This window comes from Brachyhypopomus gauderio, chromosome 3 (genome assembly GCF_052324685.1).
Source record: "Brachyhypopomus gauderio isolate BG-103 chromosome 3, BGAUD_0.2, whole genome shotgun sequence".
Classification (NCBI taxonomy): Eukaryota; Metazoa; Chordata; class Actinopteri; order Gymnotiformes; family Hypopomidae; genus Brachyhypopomus; species Brachyhypopomus gauderio.
This window is the reverse complement of record NC_135213.1, coordinates 33,924,162-33,947,287: the sequence shown is the minus strand read 5'-3', so window position 1 is coordinate 33,947,287 and position 23,126 is coordinate 33,924,162. Positions and strand designations below refer to the sequence as shown.

The window sequence follows — 23,126 nt, the reverse complement described above, 5'->3', positions numbered from 1 at the left end:
ACACAAAATCTACATTGGGTACGTATTACTAAACTCATCTGTGGACTATTATGACACTGTAACTGCAGGAAGAGGCAACGCCCTAGAAACCCCAATTACCTTTGGGCATTAATAAGTAGGCCTAGTTACCTTAAGTGGGGTTCCTATAGGCTTGTCTGACGAACCGCACACTCTCGTGCCTCGGCCACAAGGTGGCGACTCTTGATTATCTACTGTTGTTCTACACCTGCAATGACTCATGCGAGTTATAGACACTAGTCACGCATTATTCCAAGCAAAATCACATCACCTATAGTTTAAATCATGTTCTTTGGGTTGAACAAAAATGTTTACACAAACCTTCAATTTTCCTGTACCCAGTGAACTTCGGCCTGTTGATTACACCACTGCAGTTGTAGTTGAAAGTTTACATACACTCATCCTGGATATGGATGTCATGGCAATATTGGGCAATATTGAGTTGTATCTTTCTTTTTCTGTTCTTTTTCTGGGTGACTGTACAACTTTGATGTGTGTTTGGGGTCGTTATCCTTTTGGAAAACCCAGTTGTGTATGTGCTGCAGTTTGAGGTCATGATCAAGAATTCTAAGGTACTGCTAATTCTTAAAAAAATGGACCAGTTCCCCTGGCATCAATACATCCCCAGAGCATGATATTACCAGTTGATGTGGGCGTCTTGGGACTGAATTCCTCCAAATATGGTCATTGTGGTCAAAAAAGACCCCAATCTTTGCCTGACCTAACCATCAAACTTTCCTCAAGAAGACATTTTCCTTGTTCATGTGGTCATCTACAAATGATAGTCAGGCTTGTAGGTGCTGACTTTGACAAAAGGACTTTTTTTCTAGAATGGCATAAATAAAAAAAATAACTTAATACTAATACTGATACTACTAATACCACTACCACTAATAAAAATAATTCATACATGTAATTTATATAGCGCCTTCCTCACATTCAAGGAATTAATGCACTTTCACAAAGTGTTTGGCCTCTGAGAAAAGAAAAGGTGTGTTTGGAGTATTGTCAGTAGGTCAGGATGAGGCACGTTTATTTAGTCTATAATCTATAATATAATGTGTGTAAATGTAAATAATAATAATAATAATGTGTATAAATGTAAAATGTAAATAAAAATGTAAATGTATATATATATATAATTTTTTTTTTCTACATATGAATACAACAAATCACTATCCAACTAGTTCACAATGGTCAGTTGTGTGTTCACGGTGTTTTCATTCTTGGTCTGTGATCTTTTAAGAGCCAATCAACCAAACTTTGGCCCCACCCCCCTCCATGGGCAAAATTCTGCAGTGTCACGATGAACACAATATTTTACATATGTTCAACCAGAGCAAAACAAGACATGGAAAAACATATTGAATGAAGATCTTCTAATCCATTGTTAAGACTTTTCGGAATCGTCTTTTAGACGTAGATCAAAACCATCAGGGTTCATAATCGGGATTATAAATTTGTTCAGCCCTCAGTGTCCCGTGTCTGGCGCCGGGAGAAGAGATTCTCGAATTTAATTGTAATACATGTAGTTAAATACACAACAAAGATGTGCCTTAAGACAATTGGGTAAGAATAATAAAACACGTGTATGATTGGCATTCTCCTTATCATCCATCCTCCTATCCATCCTCCTAATCTAACAATTTTATATATCCTTTTTAATATATTCTATTTTATTTAACAATTTTTTATATCCTGTAACACAATGCACCGACCCTATAATATGATATATTATATTCTATACTGCCTGAAGTCTCCGCTCCTCCCGTGACGTCAGAGGCAGGTTCCGCCCATGAACACGCGTGTTTCGGTTGCTACCGTACGCAATCCAGGAAATAAGGGGAACCCATAAGAATATCAGTTACAGCCAGGTCGCCATCTATTAATTCTGCCGGTGTGTCTCTAGTCTGAATCGGAATCTAGATTCTGAATCAATGTAGCCTATGCAAATATCAATTGGTAACAAATAGTCAGTTGCTTTTATATATCAAGTTACATTTGAACATGTTTATCAACTGCAACATTACCTTCTCCTGTATCCTGATATTATCTACAGTATACATTCTTATCTTGTAGCAAAATAACTCCGACTCTCGCCAGACGTTACAGATCAGGTCGCATTATCGTATCCTCAGGTGTGTCCCGCGTGCGCTCTTTAGAATGGGGCTGCAGGCGCGCGCCGAACCACCGTCCGCGTGCGGTACGTTTAACGGGGACGTTCGAGAGGAAGCTGCGCTCGCGCTTAAATCCGATGTCGAAGATACGGAGCGCTACGGTGGCGCGGCGCCGCGGAGGGACACGTGGAGTCGGCGTCTGGAGTTCGTCCTCGCCTCCGTGGGTTACGCGGTGGGTCTGGGGAACGTGTGGAGGTTCCCGTACCTCTGCTACCGGAGCGGAGGAGGTGAGTCGTGTCCAACTACCGGTACCGACGCAGCTCCGTGAGGGCGAGAACCATGGCCAACTCTTACCGTACTCTTCTTCTCAGTGAGGGTTTTATATAAGGCTGATCACGTACTTTCACCATGAGTCGTTCATTCCCATATTTCATAAATTATTCCCGATATGTTCAATAACACAATGTTTGTGTTATGTTTGTTCGTGTGGTTCATTTTTTCCCCCTAAAAAAAACCTAATTTTTATTGTTGCCTTTTGTGGTTTAATATTATTTTATGTTTTAGCACACAGTCGTAAGTTGTTAAAGGGTATTTTGTTTGAATATTTAATCAAAAATAGCCCTGTACATCAAAGAGGTGTTTTCACGTACATGAACTGTGTTTGAGGTTAAACTGCAATTAGAGTGAGAAACTGACTGAGTTGTATAACTGGTTCTAGAGTGAATGGATAATAAAGAACTGGAACATATCTACCCATGATACAGGAGTGCAGTTGTGCTGTGAGAATACAGAGGACTCGCATGGCTTTGTGTTATTTGAGAGGGCTGAAATTTTGATTCTGTTATCCTATCAGCAAGCACATTTATGTGCTTGTCATCTCAGCTCATTCTAAGATACAATGTCTTGATGCGACCATGGACTCCGATTTAAGATCACATTTATGCCCTTTAAAGGTGCCAGGAGGTTGTCTCATGCCTATATGTTTCATTAGTAGTAAATGTTTCGCTGGATCACATAACAACCAATCAAACCAGCGATTATGCTACAGTGGCTACACTAGCATGCTAACTCCTGCTTTTTCAACTCTTCAAGAAATCTAATTGTAATTTAAAAAAATCAATTAGTTTTTAGTACACATAAACAATTGATGACATAGCACCTGTCCAAATGTTTTTTTTTTATACTAAATATGTACCCAAACATTAATACTGTGCATGCTTTTAAGCAACTTTTGGTTAACACTTTCAGCAGCATAACCTTGATGACTTGTGAGTGGAAGTCACACTGTTTGAATATCAGAACAGTGTAATTTGTAATGTCATGATTATTTTGTCACACTGGCCTTCAGAGTGTATCATGATATTTGAACGCAGCTGTAGTTTAGAATGGCACCAATTAGGCCCTTGGATTTTAAATTCTTTATCTGCAATTCTGTCACTAAGCATGTGTGTCCCCCCCCACCCCCGTCCCCCCCGTCCCCACCTCCCTTCTTTCAAGTATTTCCAGTATCTTTCTTATCCTGTCCTCTGGGAATAATCCAGATAGTCCACATTTTGTCTGCATCTCAGTCTAAGCCAGAACCTCTCTGATAGTACTTGGGGATTTGGTTGGCAAAAACTGGTTTAGTGAGTTTGACTGCATTTGACTAAATGTGAATAATCAAATATTATGGACCTTCTAAATAATAAAAGAATGATAGACAATAACTGTACAAGGCCACAGATATAGACATTCGCGCGACAAGAGACACAAACCGTGTCTCTTAGGACAATAGTGCAATACAAGAGTAGTGAAGTTGTAAGATGGGGGATTAAGAGGGAATAACAGTTCCAGTGTAACAACATGCATAAACAATAGTGCAATATAGAGATGTTAAAGCTTATGGCTGGTAAAGTGTACAGTTCTTTTAAGGACACAGTGGTAGGGGAATTAAAGTGGGTATGAATGTGCAAGTGTGAGTGAGTGCATGTATGAGGTGATTGAGTGCATAACAGGTCTTGAAAGTACTGTTTTGCTTCTCACAGAGTGCACAATGTAATTGTATGTGGGTATGTAGGTAACCAATGATCTAATGTAAATGGAAGTGTGAATGCAAATACATAATTATAGTAAATATTAGTTCTGCATACATGTGGTCATTGCAAACCAATTATTTGTTTTCTATGTGCAAGTTTCCAGTTGTAATAAATTAACTGTTGCTTGACCTTTCCCCCCGAAATTTCAAACTAATATATAGCTATCTTATGTCTTTTCTGTTAATATTGTTGCATGTTGTATCGGTTTACTAGAAAGAGTATCGTCTATTTTTATGGTATTGTAGTATTTGTGACGCGGAGCAATATAAAGGCGGAGACATTTGCTGAGAAGAGCGAGATTTTTTACGGCCAAATCCATTATCGTGGTTGTTTAGATGGTCCAGGGTCAGTTTACCAATGCCAAAATAGATAGAACATGTTGAACAAACTACAACGAACAACCCAAAACAAAGAATCAAAACACACAGCATAAGCCGGGACAAGGCTAAACAATAGCGAGGCTATGTACAACAAATGAAGTTACTTACAACAGTGCTACAATGAAACAATGACCGGAAAAAACAGGAGGAAAAAAAAACAGGGTTTAAATATTTAGACTATCAAGGAACTGAACAAGACGAGATGAAACCAGTGATGGTGGGCGGAGAACTAAACAACATGCAAATAAACGACAAGTCGTGGCATTTGGAACACGGTGAAGGAAGACAAAGACATGACTGACAGCTGAAGGAGGGGCCATACCTGACAATATTGAGATTCTCAGGATTCCCGAGAACCTCAATATGCTGTAATATGGTGATATTTCTCAAGTCTGACTCTGGTCAACTTGTTAAAATGTCCATTACATATGACATGAATGAAAATACTTTATTTGAAAAAAGACACCCTATTTTCATATTGTGACAGATTATCCTTTAGTAAAAACTCTCTAACATTATCACTTTCACTCCCTCTCTCTCTCTCTCTCTCTCTCTCTCTATTTAGGTGCCTTTCTCATCCCCTACATAATCATGCTCTTTCTGTGTGGCATCCCCTTGCTTCTGATGGAGTTTGCCATAGGGCAGTACACCCGCTTGGGGCCTGTGCTCGCACTGGCTCACATCTGCCCCCTGCTGAAAGGTGAGAGCAACAACAGCTTCCAACACTTCGTTGTTGGCGGCCTGCAGACCCTCAAGTCCACACACAGCCTGTCGTCCAGCAAAAAGGCAAGAGTGTTTGAAATATGGCTGCTTTCATAAAGAAAATATGTACTATTGTGTGATGTCCTTACAAGACGTCCGATGTCGCAGCATTTATTTGCTGGCTGACTTGCAGGTCGTTGTTATTTTCATTTCATGTGATGATACAATATTTTTCCCCTTTCATTTGCATGGATATAAGGGTATTGAGGTTTCCAAAGAAAAGAGTAATGCATACATGATGGAATATTTGCATATTAAAAGAAATTAATAAATGAGGATTTAAATATAAACATACAACATACAGGTGTAATATATGCAAAAGTATATGCAAATACTGTTACATAGCATTACATTTACTTTCCTGCACGTTTTGATCTCTATGCAAGGCACACTACAATGTTTTACAGCAAGAACATAAATTAAGAGTCCTCCTCTTATTTGTATATTTCTTGTTTGATATAATCTAAAATATATGGTTATTCATGCAATCTTGTACTTTTGCTGGACTTCTGTGCTGTTATATGTATCTACAGTCGTTCTGTGCTCCTAACTCCCTCCATCTGGGGCTTTTTGCTGGATCATTGTTTTCCTTCACAGTCTTACTGGTCTGTTGGTCTGAGACCTGTTGATCTGTTGATGGCTAATTGCTTCTGTCAAAACTGGTAGAAAAAAAGCTCTCATTCTATAATGGCTCTACACGGGTATAAGTCATGTCATAAAATTAAAAAAAAATTGGTTTTCGTAACATTCCAAAGTTTATAACGGGATATTTGTTTGGTCTGAGAGCCACATGAACCATGAAGGCTGTTTCCTCAGCAATGAAAGAAATGCTAACAGTGCAGATAAGACCAAACAGGAAGCGTCTACTGTGATATGACAAACGCTTTCAGGCACTAAGCAGAAACATCCATATTCACTTACTGTAATAACATGGACGTACTGCTAATGTAGAAGTACTTTTTCTTTCATCAACAAGGAAGATTACTGCCTTGGTATTTACCAGGTCAGATGTCATTTCCTCAATGTGAATCTGGTCTACGTTTACACTGCCCATTTCTAAGGGGTCCAGCCATCAACAGTCACCATGGCCTCTTGGGGATTTTTTTTTTATGAAAGGACGTGATTTCATTTACACTAACTTCAGACTTTTCTCTTTAGCTTTTTATCTCCTCGAAAACAGAGATAGTCTACCCGGTCAAAACTATTGGGTCCGTCACTTGATATCTCACTCATGTCAGTCTATAACTGAAGGACTGAGGCAGGTAGTTCTTTCTGTATGTTGTTTTAACAGACTGTTTAAGCTGTCCTTTACATTTGCATGGTCATAAATATTTATATGTCAAAAATGTATTTTGGTAATCTGGACAGCTTAAGCTTCATTGTTATATAATTGGGGCATTTATTTATTTATTGAATGGTAAAAAAAAATGCCCAAAATAAATGATCCTCGTTGTTGATCTGGTGATACTTTTTAAAATAAGAATGTAAAGATATGCAATTATTTGGATGGTGAGAGGGTGTGCCGGAGAAGTCCAGGAGAGAGGATTACAGTACCTCATTATCATCATCACTATATACGTCTACCTCATCATCATCACTATATACGTCTACCTCATCATCACTATATACGTCTACCTCATCATCATCACTATATACGTCTACATCATCATCACTATATACATCTACCTTATCTTCATCACTATATACATCTACCTTACCTTCATCACTATATACATCTACCTCATCATCATCACTATATACGTCTCCCTCATCATCACTATATACGTCTCCCTCATCATCATCACTATATACATCTACCTCATCATCATCACTATATACATCTACCTTATCATCATCACTATATACATCTACCTTATCATCATCACTATATACATCTACCTTATCTTCATCACTATATACATCTACCTTATCTTCATCACTATATACATCTACCTTACCTTCATCACTATATACATCTACCTCATCATCATCACTATATACGTCTACATCATCATCACTATATACATCTACCTTATCTTCATCACTATATACATCTACCTTACCTTCATCACTATATACATCTACCTCATCATCATCACTATATACGTCTCCCTCATCATCACTATATACGTCTACCTCATCATCATCACTATATACATCTACCTCATCATCACTATATACATCTACCTTATCTTCATCACTATATACATCTACCTTACCTTCATCACTATATACATCTACCTCATCATCATCACTATATACATCTACCTCATCATCATCACTATATACGTCTCCCTCATCATCACTATATACATCTACCTCATCATCATCACTATATACGTCTCCCTCATCATCATCACTATATACATCTACCTCATCATCACTATATACATCTACCTTATCTTCATCACTATATACATCTACCTTACCTTCATCACTATATACATCTACCTCATCATCATCACTACATACATCTACATCATCATCATCACTACATACATCTACCTTATCATCATCACTATATACATCTACCTCATCATCTTCACTATATACATCTACATCATCATCATCACTATATACATCTACCTCATCATCATCACTATATACATCTACCTCATCATCATCACTATATACGTCTACCTCATCATCATCACTATATACGTCTACCTCATCATCATCACTATATACATCTACCTCATCATCACTATATACATCTACCTCATCATCATCACTATATACATCTATCTCATCATCACTATATACATCTACCTCATCATCACTATATACATCTATCTCATCATCACTATATACGTCTCCCTCATCATCATCACTATATACATCTACCTCATCATCACTATATACGTCTACCTCATCATCATCACTATATACATCTACCTCATCATCACTATATACGTCTACCTCATTTCATCACTGTGTACAGCTACTTTGTGCATCATTCATATGTTAGTGTTATGACATCGAATTTACTGTAAATCTATATAGATGAACTTATAAAAGCTCCACATGAAAGTCCACATGAATTAATATTGTGTGTTCTGGCAGAATGAACTCTAGATATCATAAGCAAATAATGCTTTACAATAACAATTCTCCTTAATGCAACATTAGGAAAAAAGAGAAAAGTCCTCTGGAATCTCAGCCAAGCTAATAAAATAAGATGAATAGTATTAAATGTATGTATTAAATACTAAATGTATTAAAGCTGCCATACAGTAGCTAGGAGGATTTATAGTTCCAGACCTAATAAACCCTGAATCTGAATTATGCAGTCACGCTCAGAAAGGGGCAGCTTATTTAGCTTATTAGTTTACCACCCTGGAAATTTAGAAATGCTGATCGCAGTTCCCAGAACTTAGTTCTACATCACATTAATCTTAGGGAGAGGTTTTAATTTAAACAGAGCTATTCTATAACGGGAGACATATGACAACGCTTTCTAAACACACATTTTAAGAAGCTGGACATTTATCGCCAGTTTATATTAATCAGCTGTGTCAAAAAGACTTAGTTATGGTGAGCTTTTGGTTTCGCAGAAGTAGCATCTGCTATTCATGTGACCAGAGGGTTCAAGGATCAAAGGTAGTCCTATAACCATATATGTAACCAGCCTCTCTTTATCCCTGACATGGGTGTCCACAGGGGTGGGCCTTGCCACCGTGGTCATCTCCTTCATGCTTGCCACCTACTATAACGTTCTGATGACCTGGGCCCTCTACTACCTCTTCCACTCTTTTGGCTCTTCGTTGCCGTGGCAATCCTGCAACAACACCTGGAATGCCGTCGGCAACTGCTCCACCGGGTTTCCCGGCAACGCGACTCACCTGACGTCGGCCAGTCAGCAGTTCTTTGAGTGAGTAGCAGGGGCACTTTTGCACCGCACACAGCATCTTAACTTATGCATGTCTGAAAGTTTTCTCATAACATCTTGCTCCAACTTAACTGAGCAGTACGAAATCCAGCATGATCGCGACGTCTTGGAGATGTCCCCTAGTGCTTCTGTGGAGCTATAGGTGTGTGTTGTCATGTTTATGCTTCAGTCGTAAGCTGCTGGAGATGACGGAGGGCATTCAGGAGGTGGGAGGGATGCGCTGGGAGCTGTTTGGTCTCCTGGTTCTGGCCTGGGTCATCGTATACCTCTGTATCTTCAAAGGGGTCAAATCCACAGGAAAGGTCAGGCTCCTGTCTTCCGTACTACTGAGTCAAATGATGAGACTGTTGAGGAAACACAAAATTCAGTTATAAACTGAGACAGCACTAGAACTAGATTTGTTTTGGTTAAATGTCAAGGCAGTATGCTTAGAATAGTTTTGATATCCTTGTCCAGAAACTTTCACGATAAATGTGCATGGTTACAGATGCCAATGGCTTAGTTGGAAAGACACTTAAGGTTTGTCAGAGAAACATTGTTGATCAGTCAATCATTTAAAAATTTGTCAAAATATTTGTGAAGGATCTGATAATGACAGATGTATTTTTACATAATGGCTGTCTGCAAAATTTTATCTAGATATCATTGAGAATGTCATTGAGAATATCACTAAATTAATTGGCATATTCAGTTTTAAATTACAAATTCACAAACGCCAATACTGCTGTCCTCATATTTGCGCATTAAACACTGTACACTGAACATCTTTTTCTCTCTGAGGTAATCTTGAGTCCTCTCATGGCTGTTCATGGTTCCTGTAGGTTGTGTATTTCACTGCCACGTTCCCTTACTTCATGCTGTTTGCCCTGCTCGTCAACAACGTCCAGCTTCCTGGGGCAAAGGACGGCATCCTCTTCTTCCTGCTGCCCGACTGGGGCAAACTCCTGGAGGTTCAGGTGAGCATACAGCGCAGACGAGCTTCACGAGGCAGGTGAGGTAGTTCATTAGCTGTGACATTATGTTAACTAGAACAGCTTAAGGTCTAAAGTGAAGATCAGCGTCAAACATGAGATGCTCATAATGTCATTTTGTTTGGTTAATTTCCTTCGTACTAATTAGGGAATGCTAATTTAATTGGTTTAGAATAATGATAATAATAATACATTTTAATTATAAGCGTCTTTAACGACACTCAAGGACACTTTACAAAAAATAAATAAAACAAGACATACAAAAGGACACAAGACGCACTAAAGGACACAAAACATACAGTAGACAATAGAGTAAATCACAGAGATTAGGCTATTTTGAACAGGTGAGTTCTGAGTCTAGATTTAAAAAGAGGAAGAGAATGGATGCTCCAGATGTTTGGTGGGAAGGAGGTCCAGAGTTTGGGAGCAGAGCGGCTAAAAGCTGCCTCCCATGGTCCTCAGACGTGCAGGAGGCACAGGGAGACGAGAGGAAGAGGAGGATCAGAGCGAGCGGGAGGAAGATGCGATAGTGAGAAGATTTGACAGATACAGTGGGGCAAGGACGCCAGTGGAGTTGTTGAAGGACAGGTGTAATGTGATGAAGTTTCTGAACCAGCTGAAGCTTATGGAGGGGTTCATGAGGAACCCAAAGAGGAGAGGATTGCTGTTGTTTATTGTAATGCTAGAATGGACACTGATTCTCGTCTTACTCTGAGGAGAAAAGCATCAAAGTGTTTGATGGCTGTTACCTGCCACCAAGTGACCCAGCAGTGGAAAAATATTCATGGTATCGTAGATATACGTAGGAGAGATACACTGAAAGGAATATCACTTCAAATGTAATAACATTTGTCATTATCTAACAGGTGGATGTAATACATCAATGAAATGTTAAAGTCAAAGGGTTACATGTAAGAACCACATCAGATGTAGATGTTCGAACCAGCTAATAGTTTCAGCTGAAGTGATTACAAATTTGGATGTCCATGTGTGTTTGGAACTGTGTGTGTGTGTGTGTGTGTGCACACGCGCGCGCATTTGGGTGCAAATATTTGTATGCGTGTACAAAATGTATATAAAAAAAAGCAATGCTACAAAAACAGGAGATGATGCGCTAATCACGTTTTCTCTTTAAGGTTTGGGTTAATGCCGCGGCACAGATATTTAACTCCATTGGAATAGCATTTGGCTCCATGATATCTATGGCAAGTTACAACAAGTTCAACAACAACATCCTTAGGTGAGAATAGCTAGAACCCAGACATGGTCATGGGTTGTCCCTCTCTGTAAGAACCAATACATGTTTTTAGATCTCTCAAGATTAGTAAGAGTACAAGATGAGGTTTATTTCCAAGCAAATACCCATGAGCAATGGGACATTTGTCCCCTTTACTCTCCTGTCCTTACAGAGACACCTTCATCGTGTCCCTGTCCAACTCGGCCACCAGTATCTTGGCTGGGTTTGTGATCTTCTCTGGTATTGGGTACATGGCACATATTCATAATCTGCCTGTGGAGGACATAGCTACTGATGGTGAGTTGGTTAAGAGTTCATCATCCACTTGAATATTCATATATTTATTTTACACACGCACGCACGCACGCACACACACACACACACACACACACACACACACACACACACACACACACACACACACACACACACACACACACACACACATATATATACACACAGGTGTTGTGAAGTATACAATGTTTCCAAATACCAGGAGTTTTTGGACACATGTTTCAGGATGCTTCATCAACTGTGCAAGGAACTTCTCAAGTTCTATGAGAGATCTTCTGGAACTGTACACTAAGAACTTCAGAAGCACTTTGCTTGCACAGCTGATGAAGGACCTCTGTCTGAAACACCCTGTTTCTCTATAAACCTTTTGCACTTCACTGCAATTTTGAATACATTTTCTCATTGCATATTTAAAGTATTTCAACATTCTATTTAGTGTTTGGTTTTAGATCCAAAACGAATCCATGTGGTGTGAGTATTCAGGCGATATTGCACAACGAGCTGCACTTCTGAAGCTTTGGTACACCACACAGCCCTCACACAGTTTATGAGCCCAGGCAGCTCTGTGGAAGCCTAACTACAAAGGCATGAAGAAAAATTCCACTCCACCCCTTGGGATGGGATGAAATGGGCTTCACAAAATGGATTTGGCAAGAAACACCAAAATGATAAGAGAGAGAAGATGGGGGAGAGGCTCTGGCACTGCCTGAGCTGCAGAAAGAGCTGTTCATTCATTAAAAGAATGTTTTATGTTCTCGGCTGTCCTTGAGACCTGCCCCCCCCCACCCACACACACACACACACACACACACACACACACACACACACACACACACACACATACATACACACACACACACACACACACACACACACACATCCCTCGGTGGAATAGTACTGCATGCTTCACCGGTTTGGACAGGGGACCACTGTTCTGTGAATAGGTCTGAGTCTTAGCTGCTTGCACCCCCTTTACTTGGTAGAATTCCTGTAAGGTTCAGTGAATTCTTACTTATTCACTTCAGAGGCCGAAGCGAAATGCCCTTCCTAATCTTACCAGGTGTTTGGTTAAAAAACACAGCCACACAGTGAGGATTACTGGAGATTCTCATTGGTGATTTTCTTCTGCTCTGCGATTTAAAAATAACAGACTGGAAACTGGTAGGACCTGCTAAGAGGTTTGGCTCCCTGCACCTGACCTTCAAGCAAGAAGCACCAGGGAGAAGATTAAGTGGGAGACACATATGTTTGAGATGTTGAGGGGTTGAGAGGTTTAGATGTTGAGGGGTTGAGATGTTGAGAGGTTGAGGGGTTGAGAGGTTTAGATGTTGAGGGGTTGAGATGTTAAGATGCTGAGGGGTTGAGTGGTTTAGATGTTGAGATGTTGACAGGTTTTCTCGAGCTCTCTTATTTAGCCCTATTCTCTTCACTTTTTTGTATTTTGGATTCAATGCACTGAGTTGTTGCCTGATAATCATTGAAGTTTGTATGAAAAAACTTAACCTGTGTTTGCATGGGTGTGCATGTGTTTTGTGCATGCGTTTGTGTATGTATGTGTGTGTGTGTGTGTGTGTGTGTGTGTGTGTGTGTGTGTGTGTGTGTGTGTTTGTGTGTTTGTGTGTGTGTGTGTGTGTGTGTGTGTGTGTGTGTGTGTGTGTGTATGCATGTGTGCAGGTCCTGGTTTGGTGTTTGTTGTGTATCCAGAGGCCTTCTCCACCATGCCTATATCACGAATATGGGCTCCCCTTTTCTTCTTTATGCTGCTCTGCCTTGGCCTGGACAGTGAGGTAGTCACACACACACACACACACACACACACACACACATACACACATACACATAAGGGGTTTATGAAACAATAAGATAACCATTTGAATAGTTTCAGATTGTTTCAGTGGTTTTCTTTCAAATAAATAAACAAAAGTACATATGGCCATCAACGCAATTCACAGTATACAGATCAAAGTATTGGAATAGGTGGATTACTGTTTAACATATATAATTCAGTTTATACACATGGCTACTAATAAACCTTAGCACATGTGTACAGATTAAAGTGAGGGGAATGTAATCTCAGGTAGAGCCACATACTGTATTGGTTCAGTTTGAACGTTTAAGTATCTGGCAGATGTGGTCAGCAGTCTGGCTGGGGGAACTGTGGGTGATGTCTGTGTATCTTCTCTGGCAGTAGCATCACTCCATCTTCAGTGCAGAGGAAGCATGAGGAGATACTCGTGATTAGCACTTCCCAGAACATGTGGGGTTAGTTTGGATACACTGATACAGGCTGCAGTGTTGCATATTCTTAGTATTAATGGTAATAATTATTAAGTAATTATTAGTAATATGCATATATAAATTAAAATATAATCATACAAAACGAATGGTCAAACACATGAGTGTGGTAGTTGGGCGGAGGGGTGACTGACTACCCAGTCAGCCCACTGACATTGAGAGTGTACAGGGCCCAGAATTTGCTGCTACGCCCCAGGTCAAACTGTCATGAAGCCCCCCCCCCCCCCCCCACGTGTGTTTGTTTTGCCTTTCAGTTGAGTGTTTTCATTACTCCATGTGCTCTGTGTTTTGGTTTTCACACCACCTTGTTTAGTATTCGGCCCTTCGTCTTCATTTGTGTCTAGTTTGCTTCTAGTTTGTGTATTTAAACCGTGTTTTCTTGTCCTCGTGTTTTGGGTATCGTATTCCTTGTGTTTTGAATACGCTGTCACGTTTAGTTATCTCTGCATCTCTGGTTTTTGTTTCTCCTTTGTGCGCCTGTCTGTTCTCAGCATTAGTGTCTTGTCTGTTTCACTTTTGTCATTGCTTGTGCAGTTTTGGCTCCCGCAATTGTATCCTGTCAACCTGGTGCACATCACTCCTTTACATAATCTTACTGTAATGTTATGGAGATTATACAGTCAAGTACAAAGTCTCTTTACAGAGCAAAATATTTGTGTTTTCGAAAAGCGCAATCTGACCACAGCGTTGTGTCTATGTGTGTGTCTGTGTGGTTGTGAAGTTCGCAATGGTAGAAGTGGCCGTGACCTGTATCATGGATGGTTTTGGTCCGAAGGTCTTGCGTGTGTTTAGGAGAAAGGAGTTACTGGTGGCGGCTGTGTGCTCTGTGGGCTTTCTGCTGGGGATACCACACATCACCAGGGTAAACAAACCTCACACAGTCACATCACCAGGGTAAACAAACCTCACACAGTCACATCACCAGGGTAAACAAACCTCACACAGTCACATCACCAGGGTAAACAAACCTCACACAGTCACATCACCAAGGTAAACAAACCTCACACAGTCACATCACCAGGGTAAACAAACCTCACACTGTCACATCACCAGGGTAAACAAACCTCACACAGTCACATCACCAAGGTAAACAATCCTCACACAGTCACATCACCAAGGTAAACAAACACTAAAATGTAACATAATTAGGGTAAACAAACACTAAACTGTCATATCATCAGGGTAGACAAACACTACAGTCACATCATTAGGGTAAACAAACTTTACACAGTCACATCGCCAGTGTAAACTAACACTACACATTTACATCTCCACAGTAAACAAACACTACACATTTACGTCTCCACAGTAAACAAACACTACACAGTCACATCTCCACAGTAAACAAACACTACACATTTACATCTCCACAGTAAACAAACACTTGCATAGCAAAAACAGTGCTGTACTCTTGCAGACCAGATTTCAAATTCTGTAGCTTTGTGCTTTAATGGCACATTTATATTATGTTATTATAATTTAGTACAACAGTTTGAGAAATGCTCTGTGTGCTCTGTGCTTTGGGATAATGTGACATGCTAGCACATTTTTATCTACCTTTACCAAAACTACAACTGGATAGTTGTAGTTTTGATGATTTGCGTGTTTGTGTGTGTGCAGGGTGGTATATACATGTTTCAGCTGATGGATCACTACACAGCAGTAGTGTCTCTCATGATCCTCTGTGTGTTTGTGTGTGTGCAGGGTGGTATATACGTGTTTCAGCTGATGGATCACTACACAGCAGTAGTGTCTCTCATGTTCCTGGCGTTCTTTGAGGTGCTGGCTGTTACAATGATATTTGGTAAATACCAACAAATGCAACTTCACACATGATTTTCCGGGAACATTTATGTGCACAATATAAAATGCTGTTGATATTTAAGAATGCCTTTCTCTGTCAATCACACACACGCAGGAGTGCAGAGGATATGTGTGATGGTGGAGAACATGTTGGGGAGGACACCTAACCTTTACTTCCGTGTGTGCTGGATGTTCTTGTCTCCTCTACTGGTGCTGGTGAGAGACTCTTCTATGCTCACATAGCTTCAATTCAGAACTGGTGTTTCATGGGCCCTAAAGAATTTTTTTTTATCTAGAAACAAGCAATTACAAAGTCACTGTCTCTAACCAATCGGATAATCTAATCTTGCAGTCACACTTCTCCCTTTGTGTGCAGGGCATTCTGATCTCCAGCATAGTCCAGTATACTCCAGCACGCTACGGCAAGTCGTACACATACCCCCAGTGGGCTGAGGGCATCGGCTGGCTCATCTCTCTCATCTCCATAGTCTGGATTCCACTGGGGGCTGCCCATGAAATCTGGAGAAACAAAGGGTCATTGTTGCAGGTACAGACACACACACACACACACACACACACACACACACACACACACACACACACACACACACACACACAATCTCTTTTTCTCTCACATGCTCACACATAGATCCACTGGAGTATCTTTATGGCGTCTTGTGAAAATGTTGTGATTAATTGCAATCTCTTACAGAGACTGAAGGTGGCAGTAACACCCACAGTGAGTCTGGAGCCTCGCTATGCCTTATCAGAGAAGCAGAAAGGTCAGGCAGAGTCCATTGCATTGTTTGACTCTCCTCAGTAATGTGTGTTTCATATAGTACATTTTCTCCATGTTTAATGTAGATATCACTGTTGGCATTAGAAACGCCCTGTATTTATTTAAATACCCAAAACGCACAGCTTTTCATTTTCTTCAATGACGTGTGCAAAAGAAAAAAAGAACAGAATACACAATACTGTATCCATTACATTTTATTATCTTTATAGATATATAAAATGTTTTTGTATGTTTTTTTAATAATTGCACTACAGTTTGTACGTTGACATAATGAACATCATTTACATGAAGGTAGATCTGTAAAATATGAGTAACATTTGTCACATTTGTCATTGTTCTAATATCAGAACTACACTTCAGGAATTAGTCTGAAAAACACATTTAAATGTCTTAAGTCTACAATAACCTATTAACCTAATTAAGTAGATATTCAGGAATGAATATGAATCTAAAAATGTTCAAATGGCCTTACTGTTTTTGCAAAGAAAAACTAGGATGTACATTTCCATAACTGCAATGTGTTTATGCAATATGTGAAGTGAAAATAAAATGCAATATTATCAAAAATATTTTCTTGAAATTGAAGTCAAACATTTTGTACATTGTGTCTCATACTACAAACATTCCAAGAGTCTTTGGTTCAGCTGGGTCCAGTTTCAGCTAGCTGGGCAAATATAATGAAATTTTATAACAGGATGTTTGTAGCACAAAATGACCTAGGTCGCCTTGCCATTAACTATATAAATTTAAAGCTACAAATGGCCACAGCCTACCTGGTCTGCAGGTAATTACATTTGCTGTAGGCTTCACTTCAGTTAAGTTGCATTTTTGTCCTAAACTAGCATTTCAAAGCATTAACATTTCTGTCTTCTGTAAATAAACACAGATATGAAATTTCAATGCTCCCATCATGTCCTGGGTCTAAATTTACCCCTGGATCAGAATGACCACTGAGAATGGGGGATAAATACACACACAAACGTACACACACACACACACATACACACACACACACACACACGCACACACACATACGTACACACACATACTCACACGTACACACACATACTCACACACACACACACACACACACACACACACACACACACACACACACACACACACACACACACGTACACACACACACACATCCACACACACACACACACTCATTCCCTCTCTCACACGCCCACATATTTCTCAAGGACGGACAAAATTATTATTTTTCCATGCAAGTGCATTCAAACACTGAGACAAACTGAACTCATAATCAGAGCTGTCTTTGACTTTTATGGAAGTGCTTGTCAACACTGAGAACTTTTAGATGTCATTTGATGTACATCATCTAATGATCATCTAGAGTGACTTTCATCAGGTTGTTAAACTATTGAATACAAATCTAAAATTGGTTTGGATCAACTTTTAAATTACGCACACCAAAACAGCCCTGTAAAACTGTCAGCACTGATAAAGGTTCATGACGTTTATTTGCATAGCAGATCCTTATCTAGCCAGCTAGCTAGCGCTATAATCCTTCTTGCCCTACACATTGCACCACGTCACTTTCACCATCTCGCGCTTCGGCCTGCTGACGAGTAATTACAAACACTCCGTGCAATCTGCTATTTTCATTCTCAGCCATTTGACCTCTGTAAACAAAAACCACTGCCCCCTTGGTGCTCGGATGCCGATAATTGCTGCTTACAGCTGTATTTTGCATTCGTATTTGTATTTACGGTTTGTGTAGAGCTAGTTGAATCATTCAGGTTGTGAGCCCATGTCCAGACCTGGAAAAGGGGGAAAGAGCAGAGCTATTTGTTGTAAGCATAGGATGACTCAGTCTTGAACTATGGAAATGAATAGCTGTTGTTTATATGCTTTAATGTATATTCATTTGTGATGTTTATTACTAACTATATATTTTTTAAATGTCACTATTTTGAATCAATGCCTACAATTTTGTCAGCAATAAACCTACTGTTTTACATGCTTTCTAAAAAGAGTTGTTATTTTTTATAATCTTATTGTTGCTATTTTGCTAATGAAACCTTTTTGTGTACAAGTTGTGGAAAAATGAGAAACAGCTAACCAACCACTGATTTCCACTCATGTGAGTGGTTCATGTTTCAGTTTTCTGACTCTGCATGGTGTTCTAATGAGTAGAAGGAATGAATGAATGGTAATGGTTACAGGACGACTTCATGTATCTATATTTATACAGGTGCATGGGTGTGTGCACTTCTGTAGACAGGCAAAACATTGTTTAACTGTCAAAAAACAACAACAACAACAAAAAAAGAGTCTTTTAAGCCTACAGACTCTTAGTAGTTGTATTAAGGAAACGGATTGTTTTTTCCTATTTGAATTTTATAACTAAATGCAAATAAAAAAACACTAATATTCTTTGCTGAAAGGGAATACCGCCATGCACTGACACCAGAGGGGCACATCCACCCGTGTGGCTTCTTACATTGAAGAGCTGCTGAGGAAACTTAATCTGCTTAAGGGCTCTTTTCTTAGCCTGTTCCGTGTCCCTTTGTGGGATGAGAACTTGATCACTCAGACTTCTGCGATTATCAGCATCTGCTGCATGGACTTGCATCCTTGTATCTGCCGGGTCATGCATGCAGGGAGCAATCGGATCTGTTTGCTGTGGGTGAGATGAGAGAGTAATGGGTCTGCAAGTGAAACATGTTTGGTAGTCGACGTTTCCGCAGGGTTCCTGACCTGAAAGTCAAAGGGCTCCATTTTACTTTCAACCATTCTCAGGACGTTATTTTCTTGTCAGGACCTTTTCCTGTCCCCTACCAAACGTGTTTTTCCAATCTTCTGTTGTTGAGTTTGGTGAGCCTGTGTGAAATGCAGCCTTGCTTTCTTGTTCTTAGCTGTACTAAATCTGGTCTTCTGCTGCTGAAGCACATCTGCCTGAAGATTCAACAATCTGAGATGAGCCGAATTAGAGTTACTGAGTTTGAGTTACTGTTGCCTTTCTATCGGCATGAACCAGTTTGGCCATTCTCCTCTGAATTCTGACATCAATATGGAATTTTAACCCAGTGACCCAATGGACACAGGATATTTTCTCTTTTTTGGATTATTCTCTGTAAACCCTAGAGATGGTTGCGTGTGAATATCCCCGTAGATCAGCTTCTGAAATACTTAGCCCAGCATGGACGTAATTTTGATTTCAAAAGTGGGGGGGACATGTCCCCCCCGTCCCCCCCCCAAAATTACGTCCGTGTAGCCCAGCCTGTCTGGCACAAACAACCATGTTCGAAGTCACTTAAATCACCCTTCTTTTTTCAGGCCATGTCTAAACGCATTGAGTTGAACTGGTGTATCTAATAACCTGACCAGTGAGTCAGCAGCTATGTGGCTAACCGTAACATGGTCATGGCTTCCGTTTACTGAACTGAGCAGAGTCCAGAAACGTGTCTGCTCCCCTGCGCAAAGTAGCTTTGGTCTACTGATGTTTCTGCTGCTTCCTGGGTGCACTTACGCTTCACAGATTTGTTATGCTGGCTCGCATTACAAATGCACGAAGCATTAAATATGTACGGGTGAAGCTCCTGCCTGTTCGGGGAGATACTTGCACAAGTTTTTGTCCTCTTTTCATCCCTTTCGTGGTCATTCATCCTTGAATCCTTGTGCTGCCCATATTTTTATTGGCACCAGGGAAAGACTTGTTAGATATTATAGATAATATTCTAACCTGCTACTTGCTTTACTGGAAAGGAATGTAGCAAACACACCCAGAAGGCTTACAGGAACATACACAAATAAGTGAGAGAGAAGAGTAAAATATGGGAGAATGTCATGAAAAACAGGAGGGATGATGGGTAGTCTGGTTTCTGACAAGCCAAAGGCCCCTTCCTGTATTCCATGTCTTTACTGTCCATGATACTGTACCTGCATTTGCAAACTAAGAGCAAAAAGACGTTGTTGGAATAAGTGGAATGCCAATGATATCTCAATGATCTATTGTGGTGTGATTCTGCTGTATGGCTGTAGCAGCGGCCATTTCAACGTCCATGTAGCTTGTGTTGTGTTGTTCACAATAAAAAGAAGCAGAGAAAATCCCCTTAACTAAAGATGCACCTGTGCAGCACCTCCAAAGAGCTACGTACCTCGGAGGAAGGACACTGTAGGAGACTTCAGGTGGCACCATGTACGTCCTCTCCAACAGACTGGGGTTGGGTGATTAGAGATGATTAGAGATGATTATGGTCCACTCTTTCACAGCCTCTCTTCCATCCTTGAAGTCTTAGGCTGTAGGCGCAAGACATTCAGGGTCATTACAAGTGCACAGTTCTGTGTGAACGTGGAGGAGACGCCAAAGGACGAGACCAACAGAGACGTTGAGATACATGTGACCCTGATGAAAGATTGTGCTGAGCTGCTGAACTACCACGGTCCCTGTGTGTGTGTGTGTGTGTGAAACTGTCCTTGCTGCTACAATAATACCATACTTTCTCTTCAAGCAGCCTCACGTTCACCCAGTGAACAGTGATTATTGATTGATTGATTGATTGATTGATTGAGTTATAGCACCATGCAGATTCTCAGGGCTGGTCTGTGTTTTCAGCAGAAGGTGATTCTGCTCTGTTTGTACAGGCTTTTAAGACAATATGAAACAGAGGTATTGGTAGGACCAGGTGAACCAGACCCTGTGTGGAGTGGAAACATATATGAGGGAACCTGTAAAGGGAAACAGTTAACCTGGTTGTGTTTTTACCAAAACGGATATTTCGACATCATTCCGCAATCTTCTCGATGTTCTTATATAACGTTTTTAAAATGAAAACACACACTGTAAAATATTAACTTCCTTAAAGATCACTGTACCAGATCACCCCAACTTGTTAAAAAGTATTGCTACTGTTTGCTTCGGTTTTATTTGCTTGAACAGTAAGAGGGCGTGTCAACCCAGAGTATGATTTATCATTCTGAAGAACACACCGCAGAGATATGAAGAAAGGCTATGACATCACTTTTCTGTCCTGTTGTTAGTTGATGCCAAAGAAATGAGAACAGTGTCAAAGCTACAAAGCCCGAAGTGTAACAACATTTGACCTACGGTATATAGTGTTTCCAGTGTGGATGTTTCCAGTGAGGTTTCCAGTGAGGTTTCCAGTGAGGTTTCCAGTGCAGAAACTGTGGTGTCTGCATGGTACAAATCCTCTCCACGATGAATCCAACAGCTTGGATTTGCAATAGTTTGCATGCATACATCTGTGCTTCATATTTTTATATGTGATGAGGCTTTAGAAATACTGACACGGCTACCGACATCATTTTATAGTGAAATAGCCCAGATACTAAGAAGGGCGGCGCTACCTTCGGTCACTAGGGGGAGATGGTAAACAAGTAGAAACGGTGTGAACGCTCAGTATGCACAAGCGTGTGCGGCTCAGACATTTCTGTGTAACGACCACATTTTGTAAGGTGGACCATACATGTCTATGCGACAGCATGCACGACAGACACATGAAGTAAATCTAGTCGAAGTGTACTCCTGGTAAAACATACTCTGCGATACAAACGACCCTTTGCTGTAGCGATGTCACCCTGAAATCCCTCGACTCCTGACTCAAAGCTCCCGAAACCTTATCACATAGCCGCAAGTTCTGCAGGAGGCTGTAATAAAAGTGTCATCGTCCAGAACATATTGCTATAGTTTATTTTCAAATAACCTCAAAGGTATGTATGTTCTTGAAAATCCAGACTAATCCACTGTATGTTCGCCAGCCATGTCTTTTAGGAAAACCCGTATATGTATATAGTTTGAGTGGAGTTGGGGTCTGTGATTTGAGGTCTTATTCCCGGACCAGTGGGATGCCCATTAGTCCAGTAAGGTGACCGTTCCTGACACAGTGGGCAGCTATTGTAGGTACAAAGTCCTTCAAATGGCTGCTTAGTGAAGCCAGAAAATGCAGTTTATCATATAGGTTATATATTATAGTTGTTTTTATATTATATATAATATAAGGAAAGTCTATATTACCGTATTTATTTTTTTAAAGCCTCGGCAGATTCTATATATAGCCAAGTCTTTGCGTCGCACAATGATGAGGATTCAGCATTCAGCAAACGCATCAGTTAGCTGAAGACTGCTAGTGGAATATATATATATATATATATATATATATATATATATATATATATATATATATATATATATATAGAGAGAGAGAGAGAGAGAGAGAGAGAGAGAGAGAGAGAGAGAGAGAGACGTTAAGTTTGCAGAACTGAGCTGACAGTCACGTCTCCGCCCACCGCACCGTTCATTGTGAATTGCTGTATTGCTGTTCGGAGGTTGTCCCGACCGAGCCGAGTGTTTCTCTCGCGTTTCTCTCCATCAGCTGACGGGGTTCGTAGAGTTGGCTACAGCCGGCACAGATCCACGGGGGACGCACAGTTCAGACACGGATCCGTCCGGCACCTACTGCAAATGAAGCATCGCTTACTGTAAATGACACGACAGCA

The 23,126-nt window shown here is 40.3% G+C and overlaps 2 protein-coding genes and 1 long non-coding RNA gene across 6 annotated transcripts in view; 2 read left to right on the top strand and 1 right to left on the bottom strand.

The window, feature by feature from the left end:
* The first annotated feature begins 1,843 nt into the window (after window positions 1-1,843).
* LOC143509275 (sodium- and chloride-dependent GABA transporter 1) lies at window positions 1,844-18,499 on the top strand. Of its 3 annotated transcripts, none has more exons than XM_076997838.1 (13): window positions 1,844-2,422; window positions 5,156-5,290; window positions 9,013-9,223; window positions 9,411-9,543; window positions 10,063-10,197; window positions 11,349-11,452; window positions 11,622-11,746; window positions 13,418-13,530; window positions 14,760-14,900; window positions 15,743-15,842; window positions 15,957-16,057; window positions 16,218-16,388; window positions 16,554-18,498. In XM_076997838.1, exons 1-13 carry the CDS (start codon window positions 2,182-2,184, stop codon window positions 16,662-16,664), a joined length of 1,821 nt encoding a protein of 606 aa, XP_076853953.1. In that variant the 5' UTR covers window positions 1,844-2,181; the 3' UTR covers window positions 16,665-18,498. The 3 variants fall into 3 exon arrangements, with proteins under 3 accessions (XP_076853953.1, XP_076853954.1, XP_076853955.1); XM_076997839.1 differs by lacking the exon at window positions 1,844-2,422 and adding an exon at window positions 6,511-6,610 and having other exon boundaries at window positions 3,630-5,290; window positions 16,554-18,499; XM_076997840.1 differs by lacking the exon at window positions 1,844-2,422 and adding an exon at window positions 6,511-6,614 and having other exon boundaries at window positions 3,630-5,290; window positions 16,554-18,499.
* Window positions 10,193-23,063, bottom strand: LOC143509276 (uncharacterized). The gene is made up of 5 exons (XR_013129618.1): window positions 22,922-23,063; window positions 20,768-20,909; window positions 16,010-16,360; window positions 13,835-13,945; window positions 10,193-13,518 (listed from the first exon to the last, which is right to left on the bottom strand). It is a non-coding gene; the product is annotated as an uncharacterized LOC143509276 (long non-coding RNA).
* Window positions 22,972-23,126, top strand: part of abca2 (ATP-binding cassette, sub-family A (ABC1), member 2) — a 60,618-nt gene continuing 60,463 nt past the window's right edge. The window contains exon 1 of one of the 2 annotated variants that reach the window (XM_076997834.1): window positions 22,972-23,108. The gene's annotated coding sequence lies outside the window, so the exon portion shown is untranslated. The remainder of the gene's footprint in view (window positions 23,109-23,126) is intronic. The other variant, XM_076997835.1, reaches the window with a different exon arrangement.

Coding starts and splice junctions, on each gene's coding strand:
- LOC143509275 (XM_076997838.1), top strand. CDS start 2,182: ATGGGGCTGCAGGCGCGCGCCGAACCACCGTCCGCGTGCGGTACGTTT. Junction 15,843..15,956: donor GGCTGTTACAATGATATTTG/GTAAATACCAAC, acceptor ACACACACGCAG/GAGTGCAGAGGATATGTGTG. Junction 16,058..16,217: donor TGTCTCCTCTACTGGTGCTG/GTGAGAGACTCT, acceptor CTTTGTGTGCAG/GGCATTCTGATCTCCAGCAT.